This window comes from Anoplophora glabripennis, unplaced genomic scaffold (assembly GCF_000390285.2).
Source record: "Anoplophora glabripennis isolate ALB-LARVAE unplaced genomic scaffold, Agla_2.0 scaffold53, whole genome shotgun sequence".
NCBI classification, from domain to species: Eukaryota; Metazoa; Arthropoda; class Insecta; order Coleoptera; family Cerambycidae; genus Anoplophora; species Anoplophora glabripennis.
The window spans coordinates 34,233-53,388 of record NW_019416376.1 but is presented as its reverse complement, the minus strand read 5'-3'; the positions used below and the strand labels follow the sequence as shown (position 1 = coordinate 53,388).

Sequence of the window (19,156 nt, the reverse complement as noted above, 5' to 3'; positions counted from 1 at the left end):
ACTAAAATTTGATACAGAAAATAGAAAATGGCATTAATATTTCAAAATAGTTTATTATATATCACAAGATAATAATAACAATGGCAATATAAAATGGACGTACGTACTTACTGCATTTTCAGTTTAGAGGAACTTCCATAAAATATGATCGATAAAAATTGACATCGAGTTAATATTTTTCTTTGAATGAAATATATTAAATATTATGTTGCTGCTACAATTTATAGTCAGAAATAGGAAACTTATAAATGATTTGATCGTCTTCCGTTTTCATACGTAATATTAATATTATTATAATTTACAGTACGCATAAATCCTCACTATAAAAAAAATGTTAATATATTTGTCCATATTTCCTATCCTATCAATAAATAAATTGGTAAATAATTAGAAACATACTATTATTTGTTTGAGATTCGCTATTCGTATAACAAAAACGATTTATTTACACCGTTTTACAAACATTTTCTTATACTATAGCGAAAACGAACAAGACACATAAAATACACAAAACTCTGCCAAAAATAGCCCAGTCAACAAAATTTAAAAAGTTTTAAAAATACAATATATTACAACACCCAGTATAAATAGTACATTAAATAAAACTAGAAATATCACAAAATTCTGGCCTGTGACCACCCTCTCAGCTGACGTCTCTCTCCCTTTTACTCACGACGTTTCTCCTGTGAACAGAATCAAAGCTATACCCACCAACTTTTCGCAATCGTTTCAACCGAAACATTGAACCGTCATTTGTTAGTAACCTGCAGAGGCTGGAGTGGGGACTTGTCGATGTCGGGGTAGACCCCGTGTCAGGAGTGCTTCGGAGGTAAGAGGGACGTGATGCTGGTCGCAGCTTCACCTGTCTGAGCACGTCCATCGAGACCACGGGCTGGGAGGAGCGACGTGATGTCGGCGTTAAGGAACTGGAACGTTCCTAAAGAGATTTTTAGTTAACAAAAACTGGACTTCAGAATTTTGAATACAGGTATCTCGGTATCCAATAATTGAGACATACATTAAACAGGGTATAGAAATGAATTTCTGTTTTAAAGCTGGTAAAACAAAAACGTATTAACTGTTACAAAGCATGGCTTTCTGGAGACCCTTTGAAACGGAAGACAACGAAATAACCTGGGAAAATTTTCAAATAGTCGAGCCGGTTTTTTTCCAAAGCGTTGAAACAAACTCGGAGTTTAAAAACAAAGATTTACACGTACCACATCAACATATCATTTTAAATATATACAGGTTCGGAAAGTTCCCATGGTTCATCGGCTGTTACGTGAGAGCGATAATGTAAGTCATAGAAATCCGTGCGATAGAGAAAGATGGCTATAATGAAGGCGTCTAATTGTCACCGCCCATTTCGCCCTTCCACAAATAAAAAGTGGATCTTATTTGTGGAAGGTTGAAATGGGCGGCGACTATTAGACGCTTTCATTATAGCCATCTTTCTCTATCGCACGGATTTCTATGACTTTCTTTATCGCTCTCACGTAACGGCCGATGAGCCACGCGGACTTTCCAACCCTGTATATGAATGTTTGAAAACAGAAAATAGTGAACAATGAGATAAAGAAAATAGGAAATGGATTAGCGAATTAACTAAGATATCAAAAATGACAATTTTTCACATAATTAAAGAAGGAGACGTTATTAATCACGGTACAAAGAAGAAACGGAAAAATACAAAATTAAAGAATATTGACGATTTTACCAGAGATGTAATACAGCGTACAATTTATATGTATAAAGAAAATAAAGTTCCTACTTTAAACATGATTTGAGATAAATGAAGCGATTATCCTGATTATAATGATAAATCTTTAGATACTTTATGACATGTTTTATTACAATGCAGTTTTAAACATAAAAAACTTGACAATCGTATGGTAATTATGGAATCACGACGTATAGTTGCATTTCGGGAAGATTATTTACAAAAAATTAGAGAATTTCGTCAACTAAATAGGAATATAGCTCGGAATATAGTACTTCTAGACGAGACAGGACAAAATTTTTCTGGACGTCTATAGATTCAGTAGAGTTTATGAGTTAAATGTTTTTATGCGGTGCCAACTGATATCGTAACGACTATACCAGCATCCATTTCTATATTCGCTTGTGTACAAAAAGATGTATCGATTCCGAGCCTAGGAGTTTAGTTTCATGTCATGTGCGTGCAAAAGCAGGACATGCTATTTTCACATTTTAATTATTCCAGTGCGTACAGGGTTAACATTATTTATGAACAGAGCGACCAATTAAAAGTGTTCTTGAAGTTTTAAGGGGTCTGCTTAAATTCGATTCGTATTTAGTCACAATTAAATTCACATCCAAGCAAAAAAAACAAATTTCTCTGTAGTAACCGACTGAGTTAATTTCAAAACACTATAGTTCAAAGACCATAAATCGGGAATTCTAAAAATATAACAATATCAAAAGTTAGATACTCACAGATGTTTTCTTAAGTTTTACTTTCAGTATATCATCCAGTGATATAACAGGCCTAGAATTGTCAATAGAATTGGTTTTGGTTCTCACTGAAATCTTCAGTGGATTCGAAAGTATCGTTGATGGTGGTGGTGGCGGTGGTGGAGGCGGTGGTGGTGGTGGGGGTGGTAAACAAGGTGATGGGGCAGGTGTCATAATTGGTGTGGATTTTAAGCAGTTTAATTGCTCCTTTAGAGCCTCTAGTTCGGAGCGAAGTTCTTTAAATTGAAGTAATTCCTCTCTGACCTACAAATAATAACAATCGGAATTAAATTAAAAATATAAAAAAATCCACACCATTATTATAGTAAAATTGGATTAAAATTACCTTATTTAGTTCTTGACTTATCGTTTCTATATTATCTTTGTTAGATTTTTCTTTTTCCAGCTGTGATTTAACAAATCTAATTTCCTCGGTGAGCTCCTCCATTTTCACGTTAAGGCCGGAAATAACTTCTGTGTACTCCTCACACTTGCAAATGGGCGTTTCGGAACTTTGCAACATTGACTTTTCATTGTATACGTTGCACATCGAAGACAAGCTCTAAAACGGTAGGAACAACAGTGCTCAGCCGATAATATATTACGTAAATACTTACATTTTTCAACTGAACCCCTAGCTGAGTGCATAAGTGTACCACTTTAACCGACCATCTTTGAGAAGTTCTGGTGTACTTCTTCAGTCTAGTCAGTAATTTCTCGCCTATGCCACCTCTGATGTGTCTGCTAACGGACTCTACACTGTCCACTGACGATCTCCTAATGCTATTTAACTTAGAATAAGTCAAAGAATGTCTTTTACTGAATATTCGTGTTTGAATTTTCAAATTGTCTTCTTTGTTAAGAACCTACAAAGTTAATAAGTATAAGCTATACTTTCACGGTTTCCAATATTACTGGTTAGAAAAAAATATATATATTAACCTTTTCCGACAAGGGACTTTCATTTAAATTCAAATTCAGATCTAATTCTGGAGCTTCTGTAAGGACTCGTATCAAAGGCTCTTTTACATTATCCAATATACTGTTGTCTTGATTGAATTTCTCAACTGGGGTAGAAGATTTTTGCTGAAATAAGTCTGAAGAAAAAAATGAAGTGGAACTGTATTTCTTTCCCTCTAGTCTAATCATACTACGACTTTTATTTACAGGTGTAGCCCATACTGGTGATAAATCATCCTCAAATAGTTCTGTGTTCGAATTCTTTAATGGCGTCACTAGTTCTAATTGACTAAGTGGTTTACTTCTATTAAAAGAGTTATCACCACAACATGCTCGCATCACTTCACATGATGGAGGTGCTATAGAATTTTCCTCATTTGAAACTGATTTTCTACCACGACCTTTCCGATTTCTCCGATTTCTTCTACGTTTCAGCATTATTATTATTATTACCTAAAAATGATTCAAATTTAAATTCTAACCGTTTTTTACGTTAAAACAAGTATTATTTGAAGAAATAAATATATATGCATTTAGTTATACTTACTTTAGAGCTAAATAATGGCAAATATCAACTGGTATCACATTTAATTTTACATTTTTTTGTACTAAAAAAACTTTATAAAAAAACTGTCACATCTACGATAAAAATACATTTCGTTCGTCGTTTGAAACGTCAGTTAATTGTAGCTTTGTTTTGATTCACACTTCGAGTCTATAACAATCTGCTCTGCTGCTCATGCGCACTTTGTAAATACCATTTTGGTTTCTTTAGAACCACTTCTAAAGCGGTATTTACACTATTTACATTTACGAATACTCTGATCCAAGTGGGACTACAGGGATGAAAATTCGGAAATATAAACGTGTACTATTACTGTGTAATAGACGTTTAGATTTCCCACTCGGATCTGCGTACGCGTAAATCTAAATGCCGCTTAATAAGATAAATCCTGTTTTCTTGGACTATTCAAACAGCACAAAGTTCTTTCACGAGTCTGCGTTCTCAATTTTCGATATTTACACATGCGCTTTTACGATTTGTCCTAACAAACGGAGCAATTTTAAACTTAGGAAGTAATCAAGACTCTATTCTTCTTCTTCTTCTTTTTGGTAGTCTGTATCATTGCAAGGTCGCAAAGTAGGTTGCCTACAAACTTTGACCTTGAGCTGTCCAATGAAATCTCTGAAGCGGGAATACGTCATCGGTATTATAATTTGATTTCTATCATTTAACTCAATACTAGTTACCTGAATTATTTATTAATCTTTTTAATCATTTATACCTGAGTAGATATTTGATCATTACATTTGTAATATTTTGATATTACAGCACATCTGGACCACAGAGATAATGAAATCTTGACATAAAAAAATTTCTGAAAAACTTGTTCATTGTGAGTACACACTCATGTTAATTCCGAAAGAGAAAGGTACACCAAACTGAAACCAAAAAAAAAGACAGTGTTTTTCTAATACCTGTATATATTATTTACTTATTTTTGCAATATTACACAACATAAATACAGAAACCCTAATTATCACAAATAATAACTAAGCACAGCACAAAATTACCGTTTTTTATTTTGACATAATTCAACATTTTTATTTTCAATTCCTCCAACTTTGATTCAATTTAACAGTACTTATCCCAGGAATTTTCAAAAGTCCTATATGTAGCTGTCTTATTGAGGCTTTCAACTGAAAAAGTTCACTTACTATCTTATCTATCTTTTCGTATGGCTCATTCTTCGATGTCAGAACGAGACAAAAATTTCTAAAACTATTTATTTGGTTCAATAAGTATATACAGACATATTTTCGATAGCACCGTTATTTCTTAACTGAGGATCTTTTGAAAACCAGTGGAAACTAATGGATTTGCCAGTCTCTTTTTCTCACTTTACATAGTTTTAGATAAAACTTTGAGTTCAATAGTAGTTAAAGAACAATCTAACAGTAAAAAAATTCGAAAACAATCCTTATCATACCACAAGAAAGTTCCAAAAATACAAATCTGAACTGAAATTTAGTAAACTTATTAGTAGGGCTGTCAGAGACAGAGAGAGAGCCGCAACTCAATGGCGTGCCAAGAGGGTCAACCAAGACACGCGTGAGCCGCTGCCTCAGAATGCTCTTCACGTTCACGTCAAATTAGTATACTGTTGCTTAGTTATAGAGAGGATGTTGTATAATGAATTCATATTTGTTGGTGTTTACAGCCCTACTTATTAGCAAACATATCAATGATCAACTGTTTTCTGGGTTATGTCGTGGACTATGCACCTAGTCGCCGCTTCGTGATAAAGCTTTTGTAGTCAACACTAAAGATGCTGATAGTGAAGGACAGCAAATCTTTCAGAAGTATTAGATGTGACCAGTTATAGAAGCCACTACAGAACAACTCAGAGAAGCACTATTTTCTGAAAAGCAGGTCCAGGTGGGCCTAGAGATTCTGTTAGAGGATCTGTCCCACAGGACCCAGTCCGAGAACAACAAGGGTAGATGAAAGACTCCTAACTAAGATTAAGGAAGCGAATCATAAGTGTGTAACTGGTAGCAACCAGGTACTTACATAGCAAGGACCATGAACATCTTAAATCACTATTATAGAAAGAAACTGCAGCTGAATAAACATGAAAAACTCTATGTTTGCACTGCTAAGTTTAGGCCAACCAATAGAGATTTTTTGGCACACTTAAATATTACAACAAATTTCATGTATTACCTTTTGAAAAATACTTAGTAGGTAAATGAAAACCCAAGTGTTCTTTTTTAAACAACAAAAACTGCAAAAAAATGTCTTTATTTTGTTTTTTTTATAATATCTTTAAAAATAATGATGGTATCGTCTTACTCTCAATAGAACTTTTGTAGAGAATAAAAATGCCTATAAAACGGTTTTTTGTGCGACCCGATTGGTTCATTTTTTACACAGAAAATCCGGAAAAACCTCTAAAATAGACCTTTTTTCAAAAATTCATAACTCCATCAAATTTGAAGCTGGAACAATAATAATTTTGCGGAAAATAATAGATATGTAGTTTAATTGTACCGTAAGATGGGTTCTGCACGATGCATAGTTTTTACACAATTGCATTATAAACAAATTAGGGTCTTTTTTTGTACAGTGTGACGATTTATCAAAAATGATCTAATTTAAATTATGAAAACGGCATCTGAAAGTAGACAGACAAAATCTCCAATTTGTTTATCTCGGATTTTTGTCTGGGTGATAGGAAATATGCTAAAAATGCCCTTGAGTCACCCGAAACGAGCAAAAGTACGTTCGAGCCAGAATCCTCTGCTCGCTGCTTCTCCCACTACCGCCAACGGACCCTTACGAGCGTACTTTCGAACGTTTCGGGTGACTTTCAAGGACATTTTGTCGACTACTTTCGGAATTTCAGAATCGGTTTTCAGAATTTAAATCGGACCATTTTTGATGAATCACCATGCTGTGCAAAAAAGACCCTTTTTTTAAAAAATTAGGATTTTCCAAATTTTCTCTGTAAAAAATGAACCAATCGGGTCGCCCAAAAAAACCATTTTATAGGTTTTTTTATTCTCTACAAAAGTCCTACTGAGAGTAAGATGATACCATCATTATTTTTCAAGATATTATAGAAAAACCAAAACAAAATTGAATTTTTTGCAGTTTTTATTGTGTAATGTTTCACGACTTTGCTGGGGAAATCACTTGGACTTTCATTTACTAAGTATTTTTCAAAAGGAAATACATGAAATTTGCTGCTATTGATTGGCCTAATTTTCTGGCCATCACCATCATCAATACTTTTGACAAATAGGCTTTAAAATGGCATCACTTGAAATTCGACGCTCATTCTCATCACTTCCACATCTTTGTCTCAATTTGGCTTAACTTCGATTAAAAGTTAAACTTAAAAGGGAAAACAGATTTAAAGTCAAGATTATATCGTTGAAAAAATTGCTTGAGAAGATCCAGTATAAATATAAACAGAGAGAAAGCGAGAAAGCACTTCACAGAAAACAAAAGTTGTATTTAGTATAAAAATTTATTTTTCTATAAATTTATACAAAGTAAACCGAAAAAAATATATCTTACTACTTACTAGTAATACTTTTATACATAAAAACTGTGCCGATTCATCAAATTGCACAAATTATAATAACTTCATACGTTATATCGAAAGTTACAGACAAATAACATCCACTTTGTAATCAAACACAAATAAAACATTCTCTCAACAAATTAAACTATATACACAAAGAACGTTACATATCAATTAATTCATCACATATAAAGAAAACATAAATATAAACTTTGGTAGGTACAAATAAATATGATATGGCCGAATTAATTTAATTCAGCGGCATACTTATCACAGAAGTACCACCCTAAGCAAGGAACCGACGGGTACTATTCGTATCAGTCCGTCGTTTAGGGCTCTTCTTGCACTCTGCTATAAAAAGGGAAAGGGTAGCCATAAGCGATATTGAAGATTTCGGCTGTACTACATTTTGTACGGGACTGAGACTTGGAGTGGGTTAAGGCGATTTAACAAGTCCTGCCGGTTGTCTACAAGTGGCTGATATCCATGAAGCGAAATATCAAAAGTTTTATTTATATTCATTGCACTTTCTGTCTAACGTCTACGAGTTTGATATCCCTAACCTGCAGATTATGTTCGCTCTTAGCGGCAAATTTGATAAGCGCCTGAGTGGATATTTGCAGCGAATGCCTACAGTCCAATCTCGTCAGCTTCTCGCATTTCGATAGGTATTCTAAACTGTTCTCCGTCACCAACTTCGAGTGGCTCAAGTCCAGACTGACCAGATTCGCAACCGTGTTAGCCGGCTTTGTACTTAGTTGAGCGATACCGGCGTCCGAGATGCGCGGGCACAGACTTAAGTTCAAGTGTTGCAAACTGGGGAGGTACTGGGTGACGTACCGCATGGCGATATCGGTGACGTCGGTACCCACGAGCTTCAGACCTCTTAAGTTGCGAAAGCGGATTTTTTCGGTCGTCAGACCACCGCGAGAGTCGTTGTTCGGCCCGAGGATTTCCCTAAGAGCAGAATCCGAGAAGTCCGAGACGAAACTTAAATCTAAGACTTGTAAAATGGCGGAGTGATTCGTGCGCAACGAAATCGCAGTTTTTATGTTAACACTCACGAGGGACAACTCTTTCAGTTGATTCAACCTCTGGATGAGCCAGGGTAGTTGAAATTTATTTATATGACACCAGTCCAAGTTTAAGCATTCGGGTTGCCGGCGGACGATACCTTTGAGTATGTCGGAGGATATGTGTCTACGGTTAAAGACCATTTGCTTCCACAAGGAGGGATCTATGGTATAAGTAGCCCAGGTTTTGCAAACCAACGCACACACTAGCAAGTTTTTTGGGTTTAAATATTTAAAGACGTGCAGTATACAACGCTTGTCCAAAGCCAGGTTATTCGTCGGGAGAGTGTTAAGCATCATGAGCGGCGCCGGTCGTACGACCACCATCGGCTTTTTCAACACCTTAGTAGAGTTACTAGCTATTTGATGTGCTAGCTGCATCCTGAAAGCAGTCTTTCGTGGCGGATCGCTAATCGCCACCGTTTTCGTTTCCACCTCGGCACTATCACTAGACCTACGTTTCTTTATCGGCAGCAACTCCTTATTGTCTTTGTTGTCGTTTTCACTACCCGAGTCCGACACCTGTTCCTGGTGGTGCTTGTTGTCGAAAGCACTCGATGCGTCGGAACTGATGGACATTCTGCGCATGTCGGACGATTTTTGCCTGGCGCGGAAGTGACGTGGTCTGTAGTCGGTGTTTTTGCCCAGTTTGCAGCACATGGGGCACTCCCAAGAGTTGGGCATGTCCTCGTTGATGTACCCGGTGAATTCCGGGCACAGCCGTTGCATGCAAATGGGGTGGGCGATTTCGTAGCACACCTTCAACAACAAAAACACGTCTAAGTACTCATGCACAGGATGATCCAATTTTGAGAATTAATACAAAATTGCTTAAAAAAAATAAAAAATTCTCATAAGAATTCTATTAAAAAAAAAATAACAGCAAAAAACTAATAATATCATTACATTTTCTTTGTTTAAATAAATCGTTCTCCCACGAAAAAAAATAAAAAAATATAGATCATATATCCACTTACCGAGCACTCCATCAAATTGCTGGCACTCTCACAGCGCTGCGGTCCCTTCTGTAAGGGCGTAACGGGCGTCTGCATCCATCCGTCCAGACCGCAGTGGGAGCAGGCCGCGGTAACTGGCAGCATCGGTTGGAGACACTGGCGCATGTTGCATGTCTGTTTGGCCCTGCCGGGGCCCCCGAATTTAACCATGTCCAGGCAGAAGCTGCACTCTCCGCAATCGCTCCTTTGGCAGGCCTCACATTTCTTGCACCTAAAAAAATTTAAAAACAGTGGATGAAATTGTACCTCGAATATCTCTGTCAGAATTTTAATATGACATACCTTGTCCTTCGTCTCCGAGGGCCCCCTTTGTCACCTGCCGGAGAAGATTTCGGTCCCTTGAACAGCCCAGGTTTTAAAGATTTACTCAGATTGTTCCCCTTATTGTATGGTCCCCGAGAATTCATTATTTTCGATCTGTTGTCTATATCCTCCGTCACTAAGTAAAAAAAAAACAAAATTTTACTGATTTGGGCAACTTGGGATTAAAGTTTACGGGAACACAAACATTTTATATTTCTGACCTGTAAGTATAGGTCGTCCCGTAACAGCTAATTCGCGACTGTCTTGCCTGTGAAGGCCTATGAGCGTCCTAACGTCTTGAATGAGAGAGACCGGATCCCTCAGTAGATCAGGCACATTTTTCTTGTTAGGCGGCAGCATGTGTAGGTACATCACAATTTCCTAATAACACATTTAAAATGTGTATTAAAAAGGGGGAATGCAATATTATTATTTTTATATAACCCACCTTAAGTCCGTGCAATTCTGCTTGTGTGAGATGTATATGTGGTCTATCTGGAGGTATAGGTGAGTCGTGGCCGGTGGTTAAATGAGAATTGCCCAACAAACAATGCACGTATCGCTCCAGGACGTACCATAACATTTCAGTGAAAAACGGATATCGAAATTTTTGAGGTACCTGAAAGAACACATAATCATCCTTTAATTAAATTTATATTTTGTCTTAACTTAAGAATTTAAATCATTCCTTGACTAACTTCACTATGCATAATGATAAAGAGGTTATCTTCTTCTTCTTTAGTTTTAGCCCTTGTCCAAAGGACATTAAGCTAGGCTGACAAAGAAAAAGGTTATAAAAGGCCCATTTTATTTAACTGAGATCTCAGCTAATGTTATTCTGCATGGTGATCAGTCATTTAGAGATTAACTGAGATATCATGAAAAAAAAACATGGAAATTATTAGAGCTCAAATTGAAAATGGCAAGTTCTAAATCTTCTTCTTCTTCTTAAATTCATGATCTTGATGCATTTGAACTATTTGAAGTTATTTTTGTTTACAAAACTTTATTATATTATTACTGTTTTCAACAAATGTTGTATCCAATTACCAGAAAATTTATTGGAACATTGTGCGCGGAACTGAAAATTCTTGAAAATAAAACAGATTAATAGTTTTATCGTGGACACAAATCACGGATTTCCTATCACTGTAAAGATCAACACTTACCTTCGTCGTGTCTTCCACCTGTGCAATTTTTAACTGTTTGTCAATTCCGTACGAGTGAAGAAAGTTTCCCCCGAAAACTAAGGAATCCATGGGTGTGTAGACGGCGTGTATCCATCCGGTGGGTATGAAGAAAGTGTTGCCCTCGTGTAGGACTATCCTCGCGCATTTCTCTACGGTATCACCGAAGAATATGTCCGACTGCTTCCCGGAAAGCACCCAGCGCTCATAGAGATCAAGGTTGTGTTCCGTTGGCGGTATCAACCAGAACACTTTGCATCCTAGAATATATATTTTTTTATTACAAAATATTGTTCGTAGTTATGTGCAGTTTTTAAGAAATTTACCTTTTAATATGTGATACCACACCGAAGTGCCCCCAAAATCCACGTGGAAGTCTGTGTAGCATCCCTTGACGGACATAAGGCAGTATTTTTGGACTTTGGGGTACTTCATCTCTTCTAAGACATTGGTGGCTTCCGTCTGGCTTTCTTTTAGGTGTCTTGGCCAGACGCAATCTACCCAGTCCACTTGTCTGGAAGTAACGGGTTAAATAATTGTGAATATTCATTCTGCTGATTTATTAGTCATTTACCATGCAGTCCTTTAGGTGATAATGGTATAAATAATAACTTTTTTGCATTCTGTGCATTAAAAATACTTTAAAACCTAGCGTTCGAGAGTAAAGAGTGAATTTTGGTCCTTGAGAGATTAAATTTACGTGAACAATCATTAAACTGAGTAACTTTTATAAAACTTATAAAGAATTTTAAAACGGACTATTTATCAGTTCTCAGCATAGGCGTTCCTTTCATATCATATGCGTGCATAATATTTGAGAAAAAACATATTATTGACACATTTTAGTTATTCCAGTACATTTTTTAAAATGGAATTGCGTATGAGCGTTAGTGGACAATGTGTTAATAATGAGAGTGATTGTAAACGAGTGAATTTAACAGACCAACGTTGTATGGTATAATGTTTATCAGAGAATTCAAGCACTAAAAGCTGTTATGTATGTGAGTAATTTCTTGGAAATATGCAGTTCTTTAATGAAGGTGTCTGTCTTTATTGTGCATTCAGAAGTGGTGATAGTGTTAAAAGTGAGACGTGTGACAAAAAAAAGTAAAATTGACGATATTAAATATACGATTCCTAAAAAGATTCACGGATTTCATTTTGTTAAAAAGTATGCTAATAGAAGAGAATGAAACTCTAGTATGGCGAAGTGAGTATTTAGAAAAAATTATAGTGTAGAACACGGGTAAATGAAGGTTTTCAAACATACCTGACTACCGTCGGGCTCTGGACGTAGTTCTCCAGCTTCGTGTGGGAGAACTCCAGGGATATCACATTCAGCAGCTTGTCCTTTTCGGTGTCCTCATAGTACTTCTGCCACTCCTTCATGGTCATCTCGCTGTTCTTCTGCGTGTTGACGTCCATCACGTCTAGAACCCTGCGCGACCCGACGCACATCCTGACGTCGTTTATGGTGAAGTTCGAGGTGGGCACCCTCAAACCTAAAGCGAAACATCGAAGAATAATCGAAAGAAACTAACAGTAAGAGTAAATTAAATAAAAAATATACTGAAAAAATCAGGAAAGATTAAAGCGAGTCATTAAAATCTGACTAGTAGTAAATGTAAGAGAATAAAAAATAGTTATACACGGTGTCCCAAAATGCAAACGCCTAACTTTATTTGCTGCTAGAACATTTCGACGTTATCGAGATACAGTATTCGAATTAAAAAATATATTTTATTCCCTCAAATATATCTGACATGGTTATTATGGGCAGTTACTAAAATGCTATACAAATCTGTCAATCAGTGGCGGAGACGCTGTGAGTTATGGTAACTAAGAAAATAAATGTATTTAATTCGTGATGGCGTAAGAAAACTAATGTCTTCCATTTCATTCAGAAAAACCAGCCGTTTTTGTTTACATATTTGAATAATTCGAAATTAATTTCGAAAATATATGTCTCACAAAAAAATTATATGAATTTTTGCTAGAAATATAATTTACATAATAAATACAATATAATCATAAGCTCAAAAAAATCATTGACACAGCAATTTTAATATGTTTAGGGAGTTACTACTCTTTGGGAAAGTAAAGTCCGAGGTAAAGTCCTTGTTAATTATTATTTTGGACTTTTCATAATTACGTTACATATAAAATTTAATTTGTACAGTCTTTCCGATCTCAAATGAAGAACCAAGACGATGGCGAGAGCAACTCGGCATTGAAATATTTGAAAAACTAGTTCTCATATTTATTTAACCATACCCATATACAGGTCTGGTCGAACTAAACGTGGAGGTGGTAGAAATGTATACGCCCAGTTGAAGAATGCGCGAGCGGGCAAACGGCTTATAACACAGCTGCACTGGGCGACTGGGCAATAAATTTCAGTTGATGACTAATTGCATAGCAGTGCAGTGCAGCAATGCGGAATTTGGTGTGATTCAGCTCATTTTGATTTATTATAGGCACATTCTATTAATCATTCATATTACAATTGCGAAAAGGATAAATAAGTGGGATATTTTGTTTACTAATATTGTTACAACATGGCATTTTGGAGATCTTTTGAAATGGAACAAAACTAAATTTATCATCAATATAATAAAATTGTTTGAGGACATAAATAATTAAAATATGTTGTTGGCCAAATGGATATTATAATAGAAATTTTCTACTCATTATATACAAATTATTATAAATAATTTTAAAATTTATTGCAAGACCTTTTTCAACATGTATAATGTTGTTCGGAAAGACTATAACAAAAAAAATTCTACTCTTTTGCCAAACGAAAGTTTTGGAGTTATTTTTTTTTATTCAACTATGTCCATTTTACATTTAAAAAATTAATTACTCAAAAATACCTTACTCTATAAGTATTTATATTTCTAATATTAAATGTATTTATTTTTAAAAATTATACTTTTTACACATAAGGTATGCCGTGTAAGCCATATTATTTAAAAATTAATAAAGATAGCGGTAATTCTATTAAAAAATTTAAATGTAATGATTACATATATTACCCTAGTTTAAGTAACAAATTACATCTCTTCTTAGCCGTGTTTTCTTAAAACTAACGGCCTTGACTTCTCTGCTCCCTGGCTACGGATGGCCTAATACTCTGGGGAATGTCAATATGTAATTAGATTGTCTTGTATATCTAATGCTGAGATCTCAGGTAAATAAAATACAGTCCGTACAATATTTGTTGATAGAACTCCAAGAAAAGAATAAGCCAATAAAGTTCTGTTATCCAAACTACTGCAACAATTTACTGCAGCGGGGGCGTGTTTTGAAACTTTCCTCCAATGTCGTTTTATCTCGGATGTCGAATGCGGTTAACTACAAGAAAGGACGCAGAAATAATTATTAACTTTAAATTTACCGTTAACGACAGCAGGAATTAAAGTGTGTGAGGGAGTTTATTTAAAAAACGACTTTCCTAAATAATAAAATCTACGCAACAATGGACTGTAAGACTTGTTGCACGTAATATTCGGAAACATTTTATGAGCTCCGAAGCGAAAACGGCTTTGCTCTTTGTTCCCAACCCATATCGAACAAGGTGACTCCACTGGGACCTACGGGGGGGACCTTGGAAACCACGAAATTTAACTATCTCGAACCACTAATCCATAAATTTAGAGAGAAATAGTCCATAGCTCCACAACTAACTCCGATTTTTTACATAAATTTTAAACCGCGACACATTTAAAAATTCGCAAAAGGCATTGCTCCACGACTACGTGCTGACGTTTGATAAAACCGGGAGGAGCATAAACTTTTATGACATCTGTAAAACATTTTGGAACTTTCTAAAAATACTAAAGAAAATATACTGAAGCTACTATTATTTACGATCGAGTATTTATGCAATGGCGTACCTATAAACATTGATCGGTAACAAGTATTTATAACGTCTGACGTTCTATCATTCTAAGAACATACAAGAGAACAATTATGATGTAATTAAGTTAGCTCCAAGTTAGTTTTAACAGATTCAAAGTCTGGTAAAGTCCCTTGAAGTTTGTTAAATGTAAACGCCATCTATATGTATGTTACGTTGGAGTATGTTATGTTCCAGATAATGAATAGTAGATGGAGTTTAAAACTGCTACAGTATCATCAAATACGAGGTTTGTTCGGAATATAACTTAATATTTTTAAATTCAGAGCTTTTTCTAAAGGAATAAAAAAGACTCCGGTTTCTAATTTTATTTTGCTTTTGACTGTATTGAAGCTATATTTTCTTGGGTTTTCCATTTAATCACTAATCCTAGTACCTAGTCAATTCCTCTTGATCTATCTCAATTTTTAAGCTCAGTGGTTCTCAAGGCAAACGTTTTTCTCTATCACATTTTCTTCACATTTTTACATACAGCGTTAAAAAAAGTAGATAAAGGCACTAACCATAGATTCCTTGGGTGAAAATATTAGGTCTTTCCTTATTCCTGGCACACAAGACAGAAAGACGGAAAATAAAATAATAACGAAAATGCACAGGGTCGATCTTATGTTTTTGTATAATTGAAGAATAATCGGCCGTCGATTGTCTGTCGTGCCCGCGCCCAATTAAGCAATTTCTCATTTAAATGTTTCTTTTCAAGAGAGCCGTGTCGAAGTTAAAAATGAGAGATTTTTATTAATAACGCTAGTTTTTTAAATAAAAATAATTAGTTGAAATTTTGAGTCTTATTGAAATCTAATTTTATACTGACGCATTTTTTTTAATTTGGAAAACATAAAAATATATCAAAATGCGCGAAAGGGCTTGCACCTTGAAAAAAGGCACCTAAATGGCATAAGAAGTTCCGTAAACTCTGCAGTTAATGACCTGACCTATTTTTTTTGTAACATCCTGTATGTCTCTATTACTATTTTTTTGCTCGCTTTTCAAATTGACATACCAAGATATAAATTTGTATTTTTTATTAAAAACACTGTTTTACACCCGGTTTATGACAAATATAAGACCAAAGCTTTTTTTTGCTCTTATATTTTATTAATTCTTACGAGAAATGATCCTGTAAAGTTTGTCTTGTCGTTATTATACCCTGTATAATATATAACTAAGGTCCGTGAGTCAATCGTACATTCCAGTGTCGTCCTAGAATTTTTCACGGAAGTACAAATTCTACTTAACACGCGGGGTAAAAAGAGAAAGTGGCGACAGAATATTGCTGCACCCATACCTACGTGCATGCAACATTCTGAGAATATTGCATACATTTTAAAGCATAGTAGTTCATTGTGAGTAACATTTTTGTAGAGTAGAAGTCGCAGAAGATACTATAAATTGCACGTGCATATACCACTAGACATTGGAAAGTGTTTAATTTTTGTAATGGTGTTATCATCAGTGGGTCTTTCGTTTTATTAAAGATAATCGAAATCAATTATTCGCTCGCAAAATATTTTTCTGTAATANATATAAATTTGTATTTTTTTATTAAAAACAGTTTTACATCCCGTTTATGACAAATATAAGACCAAAGCGTCTTTTTTGCTCTTATATTTTATTAATTCTTAAGAGAAATGATCATGTAAAGTTTGTCTTGAAATCGTTATTATACCCTGGATAATATATAACCAAGGTCCGTGAGTCAATCGTACATTCCAGTGTCGTCCTAGAATCTTTCACAGAAATTCAAATTCTACATAACACGTGCGGTAAAAAGAGGAAGTGGCGACAGAATATTGCTGCACACATACCTACGTGCATGTAACATTCTGAGAATATTGCATACATTTTAAAGCACAGTAGTTCATTGTGAGTGACATTTTTGTAGAGTAGAAGTCGCAGAAGAAACTATAAATTGCACGTGCATATACCACTAGACATTGGAAAGTGCTTAATTTTTGTAATGGTGTTATCATCAGTGGGTCTTTCGTTTTATTAAAGATAATCGAAATCAATTATTCGCTCGCAAAATATTTTTCTGTAATATTTCTCCTTCTGCACGTAATTCTTGAAGCAACTTGGTAACAACTCAGTGGAGTGCCTAGACTTCCAATCTCTAATACAAAACATTTTACTTTAAATTGTATAGATTTGGATATACGTAATTTGTCTTAAAGGTACGGACTATTCTCACATTTTGATAAAAATAGTGGACTAACCGAGTTCATGTCCAATTTAACCAGATAGTCTGTACGCTCTCAGAAGTTAATAAAATATCGATAATTGGATCACCTCCATAACTTAGATCTGGATCGACAGAATATGTTTGTAAAAAACGCACCAAAGGTTTAGAAAAAAACGACATATCAAGGTCATACCAATTAGCACACACAACTTTATGACTTGAGTAAGTGCCATATATGACAATTAGATTTTGAAATGTGGTACAGAATGCAGATATTTGAAATATGAGTAGGACTTTTGTTATTTTACATTTATATCACTGTTGTGTACAAAATTCTGCTTTACAATTATGTGTATTTTTCATCGCATCATGTGAAAATAATTGTCGCGATAATTCTGCCCCCTTGCCAACCCAAATAGCGCCTATGGAGGCTAGTATTAAAATAAAAATTTCAAAACATCGGCGTATTCGATTCGCCTTCCCCCTAAAACCTCGTCGTGAAAAACCCCGAATTCGAGCACTCACCTAATCCAGTCTTTTCTTTGAACAGTAGGGGAGTGTTGAAGCCATGCCTCTGAAAATAGGCGACGTTGAGCTCGTTGCCGTGCATCTCCTTGACGATGTTGCTGGAGGAGAACGCGGGGTCGTCCAGTTTGTCTTGTAGATTGAACGTCCGCCGCCCCTCAATGTCCTCGTCGCCCAGCGCCCAGTCCTCCGAGTACAGTTTTTTCTGTTTCCGCTCTCTCTGAAACAAAAACGAAAATGATATTTCAACAGTCACTATAATAGAGACCCAAAATTGTGGGCAGAGGCCCATTCTCAACGTAGAGATCCGTGCGGGAAATGCGATTCCATGGGCGTATCATTGTAGAAATATTTTTAAACATGGAAAGCAATTAGATATGTCGATTTTCTCATCCTGGTTTATCCTCAGGTGGCAGGGAGTTTTTTTTACACTAAAATATGTATTGGGCATTTTGCCTTCGCAAAGATGGCTTACACCACTGACGTCCAAAATCCATAGATTATAGTATACTATTAGATCTATGGGGAAAATCACTAATTAATGTTTTAACTGTCACTATCACTGTCACTAACGCTATCACAGCTGTCATTTGAAAATAATTGTGTTTTTTCATACCACATAAGTTTTTATATCTGTTCAGATTAGTTCAATGGGGTTCAGTTGACAATGGTATAATGGCAATCGAGGAAATGTAAAACTGCAAGATTTCACTACTTCCTTTCTTCTGCAGTTGCTAATAATCGTACTTTTAATATAATGTATTTATATTTCCGTTCAAACATTCCATGATTGTTGACAATGTTCCTATTCGTCGACTATGGTAAGGCGCATCATCGATGACAATCACTGTACCAGCAATTTGAGGCAAAATATATGCAAAACATTTTTCAAATATCCACATTGTCCATAATCTCTTTTTCGTAACAACATGTAAACCTCACTTCCGTTATGTGTAATTATTAACCGCCGTCCTTTCCCAGAGGGTGCCTTTAATCCCTTAGAAAATCTTTCCAAAAATGTTTCACGTCTACCGTTGATGTTTAAAACTTACTAAACGTTGGAAACTGTATGTCCTGCATTTATCCTGTCTCGCCATAACAATAAATTTTCGGTTTCAATATACTTTTTTTTAATAAATAAAATTTTATTAATTTTCTACTAGTACCTTTTTTGATTTCGATTTAAGTTACGAAAGTTCGTTTAAATAACTGTACATTTCCACTTCATCACTCACCAACATATCTGCATTTGGTGCTCCAATTCTCTGATAAATGTTGTTTATCTTACAACGTCCTTAATCGTTGGCTCGCTCGATTACGACTCCCTAATTATTAAGATTGGCCATTACCACTCTCAAATGACATCATTTTTAAAAATACACTGGAATAACTAAAATGTGAAAATTATGTTTTTTTTTC

General features: G+C 35.3%; 3 protein-coding genes across 5 annotated transcripts in view; all 3 read right to left on the bottom strand.

The window, feature by feature from the left end:
- Nucleotides 1–103: 103 nt before the first annotated feature.
- On the bottom strand, nt 104–2,730 carry LOC108905579 (proline-rich protein 11-like). Its single transcript, XM_018708518.1, has 2 exons — nt 2,461–2,730; nt 104–937 (listed from the first exon to the last, which is right to left on the bottom strand). The coding sequence occupies exons 1-2, from the start codon at nt 2,650–2,652 to the stop codon at nt 644–646; spliced, it is 486 nt and encodes a 161-aa protein (XP_018564034.1). The 5' UTR covers nt 2,653–2,730; the 3' UTR covers nt 104–643.
- LOC108905515 lies at nt 2,717–4,099 on the bottom strand. The gene is made up of 5 exons (XM_018708399.1): nt 3,986–4,099; nt 3,421–3,891; nt 3,096–3,344; nt 2,794–3,040; nt 2,717–2,742 (listed from the first exon to the last, which is right to left on the bottom strand). Exons 2-5 carry the CDS (start codon nt 3,874–3,876, stop codon nt 2,717–2,719), a joined length of 978 nt encoding a protein of 325 aa, XP_018563915.1. The 5' UTR covers nt 3,877–3,891; nt 3,986–4,099.
- A 3,410-nt stretch (nt 4,100–7,509) lies between these two features.
- Nucleotides 7,510–19,156, bottom strand: part of LOC108905622 (jmjC domain-containing histone demethylation protein 1) — a 32,998-nt gene continuing 21,351 nt past the window's right edge. The window contains exons 1-10 of one of the 3 annotated variants that reach the window (XM_018708579.2): nt 18,904–18,965; nt 17,738–17,957; nt 12,382–12,613; nt 11,438–11,625; nt 11,094–11,371; nt 10,373–10,543; nt 10,146–10,305; nt 9,904–10,060; nt 9,583–9,832; nt 7,510–9,364 (exon numbers count right to left, since the gene is read on the bottom strand). In XM_018708579.2, the coding sequence (XP_018564095.1) occupies nt 8,051–9,364; nt 9,583–9,832; nt 9,904–10,060; nt 10,146–10,305; nt 10,373–10,543; nt 11,094–11,371; nt 11,438–11,625; nt 12,382–12,613; nt 17,738–17,822 (2,835 nt within the window). In that variant the 5' untranslated portion in view covers nt 17,823–17,957; nt 18,904–18,965 and the 3' untranslated portion in view covers nt 7,510–8,050. Of the gene's footprint in view, nt 9,365–9,582; nt 9,833–9,903; nt 10,061–10,145; nt 10,306–10,372; nt 10,544–11,093; nt 11,372–11,437; nt 11,626–12,381; nt 12,614–15,010; nt 15,034–17,737; nt 17,958–18,903; nt 18,966–19,156 lie in introns of those variants that run through there. The other 2 variants (XM_018708581.1, XM_018708580.1) reach the window with 2 other exon arrangements.

Bases quoted from the DNA above. Each gene is read 5' to 3' on its own strand.
- LOC108905579 (XM_018708518.1), bottom strand. From the start codon at position 2,652: ATGACACCTGCCCCATCACCTTGTTTACCACCCCCACCACCACCACCG. The intron at 938-2,460 runs GTGAGTATCTAA...AAATCTCTTTAG, and splicing joins TAAAACTTAAGAAAACATCT to GAACGTTCCAGTTCCTTAAC.
- LOC108905515 (XM_018708399.1), bottom strand. From the start codon at position 3,876: ATGCTGAAACGTAGAAGAAATCGGAGAAATCGGAAAGGTCGTGGTAGA. The intron at 3,041-3,095 runs GTAAGTATTTAC...CTACCGTTTTAG, and splicing joins TAGGGGTTCAGTTGAAAAAT to AGCTTGTCTTCGATGTGCAA. The intron at 2,743-2,793 runs GTGTGGATTTTT...TATTATTTGTAG, and splicing joins CCAATTTTACTATAATAATG to GTCAGAGAGGAATTACTTCA.